General features: G+C 37.2%; 2 protein-coding genes across 2 annotated transcripts; one reads left to right on the forward strand and one right to left on the reverse strand.

Moving 5' to 3' along the window:
* Window positions 1–3796: 3796 nt before the first annotated feature.
* On the forward strand, window positions 3797–7912 carry LOC306848392 (EMILIN-3-like; the record flags this gene model as incomplete). Its single annotated transcript, XM_079382906.1, has 4 exons — window positions 3797–3945; window positions 4734–4853; window positions 4984–5834; window positions 5958–7912. The coding sequence occupies 4 exons, from the start codon at window positions 3797–3799 to the stop codon at window positions 7910–7912; spliced, it is 3075 nt and encodes a 1024-aa protein (XP_079239032.1).
* A 583-nt stretch (window positions 7913–8495) lies between these two features.
* Window positions 8496–15186, reverse strand: plp2a (proteolipid protein 2a). Its single transcript, XM_079382232.1, has 6 exons — window positions 15137–15186; window positions 13987–14098; window positions 9574–9732; window positions 9309–9407; window positions 8938–9031; window positions 8496–8720 (listed from the first exon to the last, which is right to left on the reverse strand). Exons 2-6 carry the CDS (start codon window positions 14083–14085, stop codon window positions 8689–8691), a joined length of 483 nt encoding a protein of 160 aa, XP_079238358.1. The 5' UTR covers window positions 14086–14098; window positions 15137–15186; the 3' UTR covers window positions 8496–8688.
* Window positions 15187–16243: the final 1057 nt, after the last annotated feature.

Raw genomic sequence — 16243 nt, forward strand, 5'->3', positions numbered from 1 at the left:
TCAACAAGACCCTCGCCGACTCCATTCTGTTCAATGTACGGGTTTTGAGCAGTAGTTTGAAAGTTTGCTACTAGTTTGCAAAAACAGTCATCCTGTGAGTATCAGGCCTACATCGGAATATGCATTAATAAAGTAAACAGTACCCACGTAATAACCAGCTGCATGCCCTGAGATTCTTTAAGTGTTCAGCCGGTGGATATTTTTCTATCAAGTGACATCTTGGAGCGAAGGACTGTCAGATTTTAAAAGTTTAAAAACACAAGAAATGGGACAGGGGGCTGTTTTTAAGTGCAGGTAATAGCTACAGCTAACGTCGTTATCGGTCAACATCCGGGTCAGAAGAAAGGATTTCTGGACTCAATTTCGAGAAACTTTACAGTCCTCAAACCATTCAGGCACTTTTAGACATCAGTGTGTTGTTTGCTACCTATACACAGGCACTACTTTAAAACACCTTACACTTAAAATTCCAAAGAATAGACCTATCAGCTTAAATCAGACTCTCAAAAAATACTTTAAAAATGAACAAAAATGCAATTAGTCAGTCATGTAGGCAAACCTGAATTTACCATCAGTATAGGCCTACCTTGTTCACACAGATCATTTGCTTTAAATAGAAATTGTTTTCTAAATTAATAATTGTTAGTCGTATGAAATACACACATTTGAAATGTATTTAATAAAGATAACTGACGTGATTGCTCGTTATAGTAGTCTACTTGTTGGGCAATGGGGTTCCATCTATAAAGGCTTGTCCTGTGCCCTGAGAGTTCAAGTGATGGCCCTGAACAGCACTTTAAAAATCTTATCCTTCTTCCATCAGTTAAAATGATAATAGTGACAGCATATCATCGAATATTGAATTTATATTTTGTGGGGGGTGGGGAGTGGGAAAGGGCATGCTATAAAATTGTCCCCTCTCTGACCCAAGTAGTGATGTTATTTATGAAAGTGAAGTAGCATCACTGACAGAATCTGAGGGCAAATTAGCCCTCTCTACTAAAGTATTCTCTCTGTTTTGCTTCTCTGCTGTGCTGAAATATTTTCTTTTCATCTTTCTGAATTTCTGTATTTGAGAAATTCTGTCATTGAGTAGCCTACAGGCTTATGATTTAAATTTCAGTATCATATCTGTAAACCTTTGATATAAAATCTGTAAACTTGAATCTTTTGATGAGATGTTGAGATGATAGCGAATCCAAAAAAGTTTTACTCCAAGCTCTGCTGAGTTCTATACAGGTTTTTGTGAAAAGAGACGAAACGGATGGTCACTCTTGGTTCTGGACAGAGAACAAACATTCTCAGTCTTGTTTCTGTAAGTTTCAGTGTGGTGGAAAGGTGCCAGGCATCAGCCACACTTCACACCAAACATAACAGTGTTGAGAAGACAAACACACAGTTGACTTGACTGATTTCACCTCTAGGAGTTGAATGTGAATGGTTGGTGCTAATTTTTTTAACAGACAAAGACAACGGAATTTTTTTTTTGAGAATTAAAGAGAAATAATACATCTTTATCCATGTCAAAGGCCTTACTAAAACTTTTACTCATGGTTTCTGTCCCCTTAAAATGAACATTTGACCCCTGCACACACCCCATAGCTTATTTACCATGTTTTGCGCTCTTTAAATCATTCACTAGTTTTGGCTTCTACAAGGTGCAAATTGTGATTGAAATTAAAAAGGTCTCCACCCTGCTTGAAGTGTAACACATCATTACACCTGATGAACGGGGGTTCTGCCCACTACTGAATACAGAACAGCATTATGAGAGTTTGAGACCTGAACAGCTGGTTCATTGTGATGTCATGTCCTGTGGACTTCCTGGGTGGAGGTGGTTGTGAAGAATGGTGTATGTGTGCCCAGTGTAGTAGTGGAACGCCAGTGCCAACAACATACTATGCATATTTTGTCAAACATTTGATGAATAATATGAGGGTGGTGTCACACAGACAAAGTGCTTAACATTCGGGAGTCATTTCTTTAGAAAGTCATTTGAAACAAGCCAGAGCTATGGCATGTGGTCTTTTAAAGAGACCTCACTTACAAAGTTGTAAATTTTTAAAGGATATTGAGCAGTCAGACACACATAATAAAACAAGACAGGGTGATCAGGACACCAAGGTGAAAGAGAGGTTTGAATCATCCTCAAGGTCTTTGCTTTGTTATGGACATGAAATATTGATTTGCGATGCAAAAAAGAGAATGTGGAATGATATGAGCATGTCTGAATTTTTAACTGGAGTTTTTACACTTTAAAATTAACAGATTTAAAATGACGTTATTTTTTATACGAACATCACATCAATCAGTCAGAATTGCCCAAAATTGAAGAAATACGTTTACTTCATTTTCTTGTCAGTTTTTAAGTCATACTAACAGTGATTTACAGATTTCTTTATTTCAGACCTGCATGACTACATCAGCAGAGCTTTTGCAAATATGGAAATGTGTAAATGTGAGCCTGTTTATACAGATTCCTGACCCTCCACATTAGAGCAACACAGCTCTTGGAAATAGAGTAAACATTGTTGGCTAATTAGCCACTGCAACTAAACAAAGGAATGGTGTGTTTTGCCCTTGTGTTTTTTTTAGAGGGGAGGTTTGAGTTACTGTGTGCGTTTGCTGGTGGTGTGTTATAGGTGACTTTTTTTGGGCTGTGCACAATTAAGGTCTATGAGTAGTAAAGAGTGTTTGGAATTCCCCAGACTTATTCAAAATTTGCAGCACCACCACAGACCTCGACCACTACCATAGCAACAGCCATGGATACAAGTACTGTGGACGGATGTCAAAGCAATAAAGAGAAAGGAGCGGTTACTTCAATGATTGTTCGTTTGTTCAGCTTTGCAATTAATCCTCTATGGGACAAGCATGGTTAACAGGAAAGATTCTCTTTCACATTGTATATTTTTCATTAGCTATTTTGCTATTGCCAAGTAGTTGTTAGTATTTACGGTATGGCTCTCAGTGTTTATCTGAGTAAAACTGTATTTGTTCCATATGGCTGTGTCTGTGTTTGTGTGTGAGAGCATGTGCCAGCAGCCTGCAGATAGTGAGTCCATATGCTTTTTTAGATTATGTGTGCAAAGCCATATGCTCCTGTATCATTTAGTGTTCAGAAAATGGCCAATAATCAGACACTTTACATCAGAACAAGGGGTTTTACGACACATTCCTAGATTAACTAGATTATCAGCACAATCAAATGTATCATCATGACACCAGACATCAACCTGTACATTTCAGAAGGCAAAATCTCACTTTTTTAACTGATATCAGTCGATGATAATTACTACTAATTGACCCTGAATTGTTTTGTAATTATTTAATTCGTACTCACAATTATTACTATTATTTATCCATCTTTCAGTCTTTCCTAAAAACTTCTAAACATCACTGTTGTACTGTGTGGATCAGGTCTCAAAAATAGCACCTTTGTGTAAATTGTGTTAGGTGGCATAGTAGGTGGATCTATGTAAATGAGGTGGTCCGGTGTTTTATGAGGTGACCAGAACTCTCAGTCCCAACAGTCTGCAGGAATCTCAGCATCACCACCACAACTGGAGCAAATAGTGTCCTTTTTAGACACTTAGATTTTTCTTTTTTTAGTATTGACTAAGACCAACATGGACAGATGTAACACTAATATTTACATAACATAAGGCATCTGTCAATTTTTAGGTCTATGCTCAATTTTTGAAGAATTTTTTTAGCTGCTGTTCTGGCGGAATAGAAGGATTTCCTTCTGTAGTTTCTTACAGTTTTTCCCCAGCATTGATAATATACAAACATCATGTTATTGGAGATAAATGTGCACTGTTTTCTCCTTTTTTGGAGTTCTTTTCTAACTGTGGCAGCATTTCAACCTGCACCAAACCGATACAGCCTCTACTCTGGACCCCATCCACAGTACAACTCAGCAAAACCGACAGCCAGGCATAAGTGAGTATCCATGAGCGAAATATTCATTCTCTTGATTGATGGCACAGGTGTATATATAATAGCTGGAATAATAGGAATAATAAAGTAATAATAGCTTTTGGATGTTACTAAATGATTTCAGACACATCTGGGAAGCAATAGAAAGGAATCTTCCATTCCAACATCATGTGAGATACTGTTTAAGATCGTAGTTAAGAAAATAGGACTCAAGACCACCTATCCAACTCTTCCTGTAGACACTAAATACTTGTTGAGTTAACATTTTCCAGTTTGGTATTACTGTTGGGTGCATTATGTTTGGTTTACATTGAGGTGCTATCATACATCTCCTCAAATTTGGTGAATTCATAAAGAATAAAAATGTTTACAATGAGATCTTTACATTAACATTAGTAAATGCATTAGGTATCATCACCAACAACGAATGATAATTTATATCGAATTGATTAATTTAGCTTAATGTGATTATATATTCTCTAATTGTTAGTAAAACGAAACAGTGTTAGTGTGTGTCATTTTTAATGATAAAATATATGTACAAATAAAGGTTAACCAAGATAAATAAATGTTAATATTCTGTTGATTGTTAGTTTGTTTTAACTACTGGTTGGATAATGTTAATATATAAAGGTAGGTTTAGGTAACATTTATTTAGGTAACATAGCATACTGAGTATAACACAGCAAATAGCTGATTTTATCAGTGTTGAGAGAGAGGGAATATTTGTTTTTCTTGCTATTGACAACTTCAATTATTGAGAGTTATACTATATAATTGTATCTCTTCAGGAACCACTGTGCATATGTTGTGGAGAAGACTGTCTCGTTCACTATTCAGGATGGAGCGGCTCCCTTCATGAAGCCAGAGTACAACAAGTGTGCTTGGGGTCAGAAATGCCCAACTATAAAGTAAGCTATTAATAACTGTTTAACTGAGATATATTTGTATATATATAAATATACATAAATATACATTTTTTATATAAAAAAATGCATTTGTTAGATTTAGCTCATTTTGTCACCCTATCTGTTCTTACAGGTATCGCATGTACTACAAACCCATGTATAAAGTTGCATATAAGACTCTGACAGAGCTGGAGTGGAAATGCTGTCCTGGATATGCAGGTATTGGTTGTACTGCGGTATATGGAATGAAAGCAAGGCCCCTATTCAAAGGACCACTGCCTGCACAGAAGGGTCCTATGCCTCGTTTTAAAGGGCCCATGCCAATGCAGAAGGGTCCTATGCCTTCTTTTAAAAGACCTATGCCAATGCAGAAGGGTCCTATGCCTTCTTTTAAAAGACCTATGCCAATGCAGAAGGGTCCTATGCCTCCTTTTAAAGGGCCCATGCCTGCACAGAAGGGTCCTATGCCTTCTTTTAAAAGACCTATGCCAATGCAGAAGGGTCCTATGCCTCCTTTTAAAGGGCCCATGCCTGCACAGAAGGGCCCTTTGCCTTCTTTTAAAGGGCCCATGCCTGCACAGAAGGGTCCAATGCCTTCATTTAAAGGTCCCAATCCCTCTCAAAAGGGTTCAATTCCTTCATTTAAAGGCCAATTTCCCCATCCCAGCTTCAATGGAAACCCATGGAATCAACCTCAAACACCACCTACTGGCATGAATGAATACCCAGGCCCTAATACTGGTCCCTCTTCCCGAGATACCTCAGCTGAACCTTCTCCAGACCACCAGGAACCGGAAATAAATTATCCTGAACCGATGCCAGAGCCTCAAGATCTTGGCCATGATTTAATCCCAGAAGAGAATGAGCCATTCACAGACTACCAGAATCCACAGCCAGATCACTACAGTTCCATACCAGAACACAGTGAGACAGAGCCTGTTCCCAATGCACAGGCGCCCTCTGGTGGCAGTGAAACAAACCAAGGTAAATGAGCTATATTTTACAGTTAGCACACTGTAGTATGTACAGATTTTTAGAGTCATAATTTATTTGAACAAATTAAAGCTGCAAGTGTGTTCAGACTAATTAAATATAATGCATTCACAGATCATGATGACAAGAGTATCGAAGATGAGCGGTTGGATAGGATAGAAGAGGATGTGCAGCGACTCTCTCTTGGTCTAGAGACTCTCCGTGGTACAGTGACAGGCCTGGAGGACAGCTTGCGTGCTTCCCTCCGTGAAGACGCCAACCGAATGTTGACTGCACTCATTTCTGCAGGACCCAGCCCTATCGCCGCTCCTTCCCTGTCCAGGGATGCTTCTGTTGGTTTCGGAGATCTGCCTGGAGGTGCACCGGATATTGAGGGTTCAGATGTGGTGGAGCAGTTCCCAAACTTGGTCGATTTGGCTGAAAAGGTTTCAGAGCTACGAGCAGAGCTTGTGGCAAAGGCATCTGAGCTTGAAGAGTTGAGAGGAGCAGTCGTGGGTCACAACAACACCCTTCAAAGACTGTCAAATGGGTCAGTGAACCTTACACAAACTCACTTTCAAAAGGCCCTGGAGACAATGGTGGAGTCCAAAATGAGTGAAACTGTGGCCATCTTAGATGGCTTTGAAAAGCGTGTGAAGAGTGCTGAGGAGCGATGCGAGAGTCGTATATCAGAGGTGCGCCTCCAGTGCAAGGAGGAACGTTTGGATGAACAAGAGCAAACTGAGCAAGTCCTAGACATAAGGGCCGTAGGATTGAGGACAGAACTCCAAAAACTGCAGGCTCAGCTTCGAGATCTGGAGCCTGAAGAGGGTTGCTGCATTGCCATATCAGGTCTAACTGAAAGGCTAATTCATGTGCAGCAGTCAGTGGGTGGCTTGAATGAGTCCCAAATTCATTTACGTGCCGAACTTGGTGGACACAAGGACCATATAGAGGGCATGTTGGAGGGCCGACTGGGCTATATGGAATCCAAGATGAACATTGCATTGAATCATGAGGAAGCAAGCATTAACAAAAGAGGGCCTAGCAACCTGGAGGAGCAATTGGAGGGGAAGCTTAAGGCTCTTGAAAGTCGTCTTTTGGCTGCAGTGGAGGAGCTAGGTAATGTCACAGCACCAACTTTACTTGAGGGTCAGGCTATGCCCACACTGGAGACAGAAGTAGAATCGCTCAGAAGAAGAGTTGAGGACGATTTGGACCGCTTACAGAAACAATTCAAATCCATAGAGGTCATGTGCATGTCATCTTGTCTTCCACAGCCTGTTCTTACAGGATATGTCGCTCCTTTGGGAACTGAGGATGAGGCAAGTGAGAACAACCACAAGGAAATGAATGGGAAACTTGATTTACAAGTAGAGAGATTAAACAACCTCAATGCCACTCTACATAATCTTCTTATAAAATTGGCAGAGAAACAGGAGGAGGCTGGTCTTCAGGGTGAGGTGACCCTGCTGAAAGTTAGCGTGAACTCCGTTAACAGGTCTCTCTGTGGCTTGCAAGAGTCTCTCGGCTCTGTGATCAGAGAGGTCGGCCAAACCAACCTCACCTGGCAAGAAAGAGAAGAAAGGCTTGCGCAGCAGGTGAAGGGTGTTGTTCAGCTGGTGGGACGACAGGCATCTATGTTGGGTACTGGGGAGCGAAAGTTGACCCGTCTGAAAGGGGAACTCCAGGATCTGCGGCGCAGAGTGGCCGGAGAGCTTCAGGGTTGCCGTTCCACTGCTCTGGGTGTCCAGAAGGAGGTGACTGAAGTCGGGGGTCGTGTTGCTCGAGTGGAGGGTCAGTGTGGAGGCCTGGCACACCTGGCTGATGACCTAGAAAGAATTCGAGGAGAGCTGGAGAGACACTCTGATGGGAATCTGTCTCATGTAAATAGCACCCTTGTTAACCATTCTCACCAGCTGTCTGAGCTTAGAGATAGCATCCAAAACTGCACTGGACCATTGGGGTCTACTAGGATAGCTGGGGACAATTTAGCTACAACACAACAAATGGCAGAACAACACACAACAGAACAGGACCATCCAAGAGGAGACCAGTTTGCAGTCCCCACACAGTACAGAGGTGACTAGTAGCCTAATTCAAGTGCACTTTATTATGTGCAGACAGTCTTTACTCACAGATACTATTATATAGTATCTTTCTCAGGAGACTCTTTTCTTGCCAACATCTATGGTATGATCATTGCTGAAAATCAGTCTTCCCAGTCTGTGGTGCTGCTGTTTTTTTGGGTTTTTTTTTTAATACATTTGTCTGTTATGATTATTCATTTTTTAAATCTTTTATTCATTTTTATTTAGAGATTGATCTATCAAAACATAAAAGTATTAAATGTCTTTTGTGTATGAAAAAAAGTTTTTTAAAGTGTATTAAATGTGTTATTGTGCATATTTTTATATGAATTGAATGTCTGTCTTTGACATTTTTTATTATAGGGCTTTTTAAAGTAGAGAGACTGTGCTCATATAGGTGAATTATGGGGAGAATTTTGGGAATACAACTTTTTGAACTTTTTTTTGTGTTTGTACAATTATATATGGTTTTTGTGAAAGCTGGTTCTTAATAAAATGTTAAAATCTCACTTAATTTTTTTAGTTTATGAGGTTTGTATATTACTGTGTATTATTGATCTCCAAAGAAAAGATTCAAACGGCAAAAGGCTAATAAATGCTCTCTTTAATGTCATAACATGAAGTATATTTGAAAATTTGTAATTTTTTAGCTTTTATTTATTTTCATTTATTTCATTTATTTTTAGATGTTAACATATTTCATTTATTTTTAGATGTTAACAAATGATCAACTGTAAGCATACAGTATGTGAAAACCTTATGAGTTCCTGTTGTATTCAGTGAACCGCATTTTGGACCACAACAGCATCTGGGAAGGAAAACAGAACGTAATACAATTAGTTGAGCTGTTCACAGAAAGATGAAATTGTGATGTTTTTGGACCTGTACTTCTGTGTGTTTGTGAAACCAACATCCAAGTTCTAAGATGTTTTCTTTATTTAAGGGTTTCTAACATTTGGAAAGGATACTTAAAAACATCGCATATAACTTTATAGTGATTATTTAGGTATGTTGGTGCTACTTACTAGCAGTCGCCCTCTGTGGTTTCAGTTTTTTTATGTATTTGATTATGCCAAAGGCATCATATCCAAGCACTGCTGCTGCCAGCAAACCGAAAATCTTAAAGAAAGAGCAAGCATGAAAAAAGTGTGAAAGAAACTATAGTGAAAGCACAAGGGTCATAAAATGCAAAACAGAAAATAAGAAAATCCATCGTTCGTATACATAGCACATCTTATAATCACTAAAAAAGTACATTAGGATCTCATTGTTAAGAGAGTTCGACAGCAACACCATTAGATATCCATTTCGGGGCAGAGTAACCAATAAGTTTTATTACTTTGTCTTTTAAGATTATCCTTTCAGCCACAAATGTAGTCTTTTATAACTTGCTCACCGAACCAGCAACTTCCCCGGAACTTTTCCATCCCCAGCTAAGACAGATAAGAGAAGTAATAAGAAGGAGGAGCGATCCTGTGATTACTCTGAATAAGTCCTGCAATACGAAGGAGAACATATGACTTTTTTTAAATGTATTTTTCAGTAAAAGCTGTTGTTAGCTGCACTTACAACATGATGGGCAAGTAATTGGTCAATTTTTTTTTTTTTTTTTTTATACATAAATAAAGATAATCCAATATCGAGTACACAAATATTTTTACCAGCCATTGGAAATACATCAGTGATAGGTGCAGGTAGCTAGATAGGTCGATGGCATAAACGATGAGTATGAGAATGGCCCAGACCAGCTCTGTAATGCAGCCCCAAAGGTAGCATCCAAAGGAAACTGCTTTACAAATAGTCACAATGGTACACAGAGCCTATCAAAACATAAAAATAATTTTAAAAAGTACTGTATACATATATACATTTCTATGGAAGCCCGTTTCCGCCAATGAATAAAAAATAAAACAAGGTAATTGCGACTTTTTATCTCACAATTCTGACTTTTGTTCTCAGAATTCTGAGATATAAACTCGCAATTCTGAGATATAAACTCGCAATTCTGACTTTTTCTCAGAATTCTGAGATATAAACTCGCAATTCTGAGATATAAACTCGCAATTCTGAGATATAAACTTGCAATTCTGACTTTTTTCTCAGAATTCTGAGCTATAAACTTGCAATTCTGAGATATAAACTCGCAATTCTGAGATATAAACTCAATTCTGAGATATAAACTCAATTCTGAGATATAAACTCAATTCTGTGATATAAACTCGCAATTCTGAGATATAAACTCAATTCTGAGATATAAACTCAATTCTGTGATATAAACTCGCAATTCTGAGATATAAACTCAATTCTGAGATATAAACTCAATTCTGTGATATAAACTCGCAATTCTGAGATATAAACTTGCAATTCACGACTCGACACGGCACGACTGATCTTCAACGAGCCCAAAAGAGCACATGTTACACCTCTCTTCATCTCCTTGCACTGGCTACCAGTGGCAGCTCGCATCCAGTTCAAGACACTGATGCTTGCGTACAGAACTACCACAGGCTCAGCACCCTCCTACTTCCACTCACTATTACGAACCTACATCCCCTCCAGAAGTTTGAGATCTGCTAGTGAGCGACGCCTTGTGGTACCATCACAGAGAGGCTCAAAATCACTCTCCAGAACATTCTCGTTCAACATTCCTGGCTGGTGGAATAATCTTCCCACCCCTATCCGGAATGCCGGATCCCTGGCAATATTCAAGCAACAACTGAAAACTCATCTCTTTCGGCAGTACTTGACTTCATCCTAAACTCAAAAAAAAAAAAAAAAAAAAACTCTTTCCCTCTATCTTTCTCTCCGCTTACTAGCTTGTACTTATTTGAACAATGACTGAGACTTGGTGTTAAGAGCACTTCCTCTGTCTGATTGCCTCTTCAAGATTAATCGCTTTTTGTATTCCCCAATTGTAAGTCGCTTTGGATAAAAGCGTCTGCCAAATGACTAAATGTAAATGTAAAGGTAAATGTAAATGTAATTCTGAGATATAAACTCAAAATTCTGAGATATAAACTCAATTCTGTGATATAAACTCAATTCTGTGATATAAACTCAATTCTGAGATATAAACTCAATTCTGTTATATAAACTTGCAATTCTGAGATATAAACTCGCAATTCTGAGATATAAACTCAATTCTGTGATATAAACTCGCAATTCTGAGATATAAACTCAATTCTGAGATATAAACTCAATTCTGAGATATAAACTCAATTCTGTGATATAAACTCGCAATTCTGAGATATAAACTCACAAGTCTGAGATATAAACTCAATTCTGTGATATAAACTCACAATTCTGAGATATAAACTCAATTCTGTGATATAAACTTGCAATTCTGAGATATAAACTCAATTCTGTGATATAAACTTGCAATTCTGAGATATAAACTAAATTCTGTGATATAAACTCTCAATTCTGTGATGTAAACTTGCAATCCTGATATAAAATCGCAATTCTGACTTTTTTCCTCAGAATTCTGAGATATAAACTCACAATTCTGACTTTTTTCCTCAGAATTCTGAGATATAAACTCGCAATTCTGACTTTTTTCTCAGAATTCTGAGATATAAACTCACAATTCTGACTTTTTTCTCAGAATTCTGAGATATAAACTCGCAATTCTGACTTTTTTCTCGCAATTGCAAGTTTATATCTCACAACTCTGACTTTCTCGCACCATTAAAACACTCTCCGTGTAAGGCTTTGCAGTGCTTTGTTCAATTTGCTATAGATTAACTATATATTGAACTAGATGAATGTTGCGTCCGAGTATGATTTTTGAATAAACATAAAAATGACTCATTATTCTCCATTTCTGTGTTTTGCGCTCGCGGTTGGACAGTACCATTACCGCCGGGCTTTCAGACACAACATTCTTCATTTCTTTTTTAGTTCTGAGTTTGAGGCAGCTTCTATCGCGTTATTTTAATAACAGCTGTTTATTATTATTATTATTATTATAACACTATTATTGATAGCTCATCGGCAGCTTTATTTCCAGAAATCCCTTTATGTGCTGGTACAGGATCCGACTGTCCTTCAAGAGCATAATACTTAATTCACCAGAACTTTGTGACTTACTCAGATGTTGTTACTGATTATACCAAACCAGAACATCACTAGGCCTACTCTGTATACGTCATTCTTTATTTCATCTAGCCATAATAATCCTATAATACTATAATAGTAGTATAAATCAGATTTTATTTATTTATTTTTTTAAACAGTGTTTTTGAGCAGGGTTGGAACTAAACTCTGCATGGCTGTGGTCCTCAAGGAACTGAATTTTGCCCCCCTGAATTAGATGGCATTTATCTGGAATATAGGCTATAGGCTTCCTATGTTTGGACATTTTAATAAACGTTTTCCTGAATATGCTTATTAGATTTTACACTACCTAGTTTACAGCCAGAACTGCAACCAGAACGAGACCAATTTACATTATTATTGTCTATAGCAATGATAATTTAATCACAGAAGTATATATAGCCTATAGGCCTATATGAAGAGTGCCATCTGAAATTTTCTTCTAAAATGAGCATTTTTCACAGGTACAGGTTCTTTTCGTTGTCATTAAAGTGAAATAACTGAACATAAACGAAAAATGCTAATTTTAGAAGAAAATTTCAGATGGCACTTAGAGGCTTTTGCATCTGAACTCTTCATAATTGACTAAATAATAATAATAAAAAACTTAAAATAATAACTAATACTAAATGAATCCTTAATTTATTTACAATTTTCATCGGGGATGTCTTGCTTGGTCGATATCTTACAACATTAAATACAGGAGATAAGATAGGTTAAGCTAATTCAAGAACATGAAAGCGCGCTTTATGGGAGAGTGAAGGAAATCCACCTGGATACATTCATATATATCCACTCTCGTGTTACAATAATACACTCTTTACTTGACAGCTGTTATTAAAATAACGCGATAGAAGCTGCCTCAAACTCAGAACTATAAAGAAATTAATAATGTTGTGTCTGAAAGCTGTGCGCCCCGTCACCCCTCCCGCATACTGCCCGGCGGTAATGGTACTGTCCAACCGCGAGCACAAAACTTGAGAATAATGAGTAATTTTTATGTTTGTTCAAAAATCATATTCGGACAACATTCATCTAATTCAATATATAGTTCATCTATTGCAAATTGAACAAAGCACTGCAAAACCTTACACGGAGAGTGGTTTCCTATGGTGCGAGAAAGTCAGAGTGAGATATAAACTCGCTATTGCGAGAAAAAAAGTCAGAATTCCGAGATAAAAAGTCGCAATTGCGAGTTTATTGTCTCAAAATTGCGAGTTTATATCTCAGAATTCTGAGAAAAAAGTCATAATTGCGAGTTTACATCTCACAATTACGAGAAAAAAAGTCAGAATTGTGAGTTATAAACTCACAATTGCGAGAAAAAAAGTCAGAATTGTGAGCTATAAACTCGCAATTGCAAGAAAAAAAGTCATAATTGCGAGATAAAAAGTCGCAATTGCGAGTTTATATCTCAGAATTCTGAGGAAAAAAGTCATAATTGCGAGTTTACATCTCACAATTCTGAGGAAAAAAGTCATAATTGCGAGTTTACATCTCCCAATTATGAGAAAAAAGTCAGAATTGTGAGTTATAAACTCGCAATTGCGAGAAAAAAAGTCAAAATTGTGAGATATAAACTCGCAATTGCAAGAAAAAAAGTCAGAATTGCGAGATAAAAGGTCGCAATTGCGAGTTTATATCTCAGAATTGCGAGTTTATATCTCAGAATTGCGAGTTTATTATCTCAAAATTGCAAGAAAAAAAGTCAGAATTGCGAGATAAAAAGTCGCAATTACCTTGTTTTTTTTTTTTTTTGGCGGAAACGGGCTTCCATACATTTCTCTAACCCATGACACACACACACACACACACACACACACAAATTGTTCAAGATGAATCACCTACAGCTTGTAATAAATGTATCAAATAAAAGTATTATGTTTAATACTACTTTAAGCCAATCAGATTAGTACATTATTAATTTTAATTCAGCATGAATCTTGATTAGCTACATTTCTAACTCTGGGTAGACTTACAATTTCAAGAGCTAAGATTATCCCCTTTGGTGACCAGATGAATTTTGTGTTTTGCTCAGTGGCTGAAAGTGGCTGGTTATCTTCTTTTGTGTCTACCATCTTGATCCTGTAACTTGATTAAAAATAATAAAGAAGCATGTGCAGTAACAAACAATGTGATCATAACACTTCAAAAAACAAAGCAAAAAAAACCTTAATTATATACAATAAGATACCATTTTAAATATGTATAAAAAATGCACTTTGACATTACATAAGTTCATAACATATCAATAATATTAAGAGTTCAGATGCAAAATCCTCTAATTTGTCTATAGGCCTATGTATATTAAGCTATAGCATTTGTGCATTTATAGTAAATGTATTTAGGTCACTGTTTTTCATACAAATACCTGGAAACCATATAGCCTAGTTCAGTTTTTATGAACTAATACAATATGAAATGGCATTTTACATGTTATTCTACAGAGCAGTCAAAAAGAGTTAAGAAGTTATGCAGACAGGAAGCGGTGTATTTTAAACCCAAAAAGGTTATATATTTCATCTTTAAACGCGAAGAACACGTGAACACCTTGTTCTCAGGTAGGCTAGTTGCCACAAACTTTACAACTAACTTGTTAAGCATAAAACTAACTAAATATACACTTAACCAGTGTATAAAACGAAATATAGCCTACTATACTATTCAGGCTATAGTGGGAAATCAATTATTTAAAAACCTAATCGTAACCTGTGATATGTTTGATGCATTAAATACCTGAAAAGAAGCTGTTGAATAAATCACTCGGATGGGATGCTATCACAATGCTTTTGTAGAGACAAAATTAATCACATATACATCTATTGCACAACATATAAGAGTAACAGTGAATGACGCATTTAAGATTCCCCGTTATCATTATCTCTGCCTATCTCTGTTGTGTTGCTTGTTGCCAAGTCTGCGATTTTCCAGCAGATTTGGCCTCATTTCACTCTGTAGCTGCGGGGTGGGGGTCCAAGTATCTGTGCATAACTCAAGTCGCCCCTTGGACCTCAGTGTAATTAATATGCCACTCCCCCCACCCCCCATATATGATCATGGTGTGCGTGTGTGCTTACACAACACGTTTTCATTAGGCACCTGGCAACCCTACAAGTAAGCGAAACTTACCAAGTGTTCTTTCCTGAGACCGGATGCTCTACTGCAGTGGTTTTGAAACCTGTCCTGCAAGCACCCCTGCCCTGCACATTTTGTATGTCTCCCTTGTCAGACACACCCATTTCAGGTCTTGCAGTCTCTACTAACGAGCTGATGAGTTGAATCAGGTGTGTCTGATAAGGGAGACATACAAAATGTGCAGGGCAGGGTTGCTTGCAGGACAGGTTTGAAAACCACTGCACTGATATTCATACAACCCCATAGAAATGTTGAATATTAAAAATGTTTGTATATGAAACAAAATCACGAGCAAGATTGACGATCATAAAAGCTTGAACATCTGACATTTGAATTTATGACACGGTTTTCAATGCATGTTTCTGAATATCCATGTATAAGTCTTCGATAAGAAATCGGTACATTATCATCATTGTCCAATACTGAACAAATATAATTTGTTAAGCTGGGAAAACATGATTAAGTATGCAAATGTATGCTTGATGTATACATTTATTTATGGTTTATCTTCTCCCCTTCAATTCGTATTAGAACTGATTATCGTTCTACAAGAGGAGACTGTATCATACCGCTTAGACTAAGTAATTTTAGTCAGTCTGCTTTTTCTGTTAAAGCTGAACGAGAATGGAATACTATTCCGACAGCTATAAGAAATCTAGACATATGCTTTAGTTAGTAGCTACTCAGATTTGTCAACACTAGAATCTTATATCTGCTAGCTATATTGTTTGTATTTGTTTGCATTGTTTTTAATTGATCCTATTGTTTTCAATAGACTACTGTATGATTTGTATTGTGTAATTATTACATTTTCTAGTATGTATTTTTCATAACATTTTCTTTAGGGTGACTTGTAACATCTTGTCCAGGGACTACGGATGAAAAATAGTATTTGGCTAATTTTGGTACATTTACAGGAATGTTTTATTAATGTACAATGTCTCTGTCAACTAAATAAATAAATAAAAATAATATATGTCCAGATTAAATAGTAGCGAAATTAGCCTATTTATTACTAAATAATTGAGAAGTGTTATTTATTACAGGTTTCTCGTAAGAACGGGTTAAGACAGTCTTCCAGTTTACTATAAAGTCATAACA

The sequence above is a fragment of the Barbus barbus genome (assembly GCF_936440315.1).
Source record: "Barbus barbus genome assembly, chromosome: 28".
NCBI classification, from domain to species: Eukaryota; Metazoa; Chordata; class Actinopteri; order Cypriniformes; family Cyprinidae; genus Barbus; species Barbus barbus.

Bases quoted from the DNA above. Each gene is read 5' to 3' on its own strand.
- plp2a (XM_079382232.1), bottom strand. From the start codon at position 14,085: ATGGTAGACACAAAAGAAGATAACCAGCCACTTTCAGCCACTGAGCAA. The intron at 9,733-13,986 runs GTAAGTCTACCC...ATGTTTTGATAG, and splicing joins TAATCTTAGCTCTTGAAATT to GCTCTGTGTACCATTGTGAC. The intron at 9,408-9,573 runs GTAAAAATATTT...TTCGTATTGCAG, and splicing joins TGATGTATTTCCAATGGCTG to GACTTATTCAGAGTAATCAC.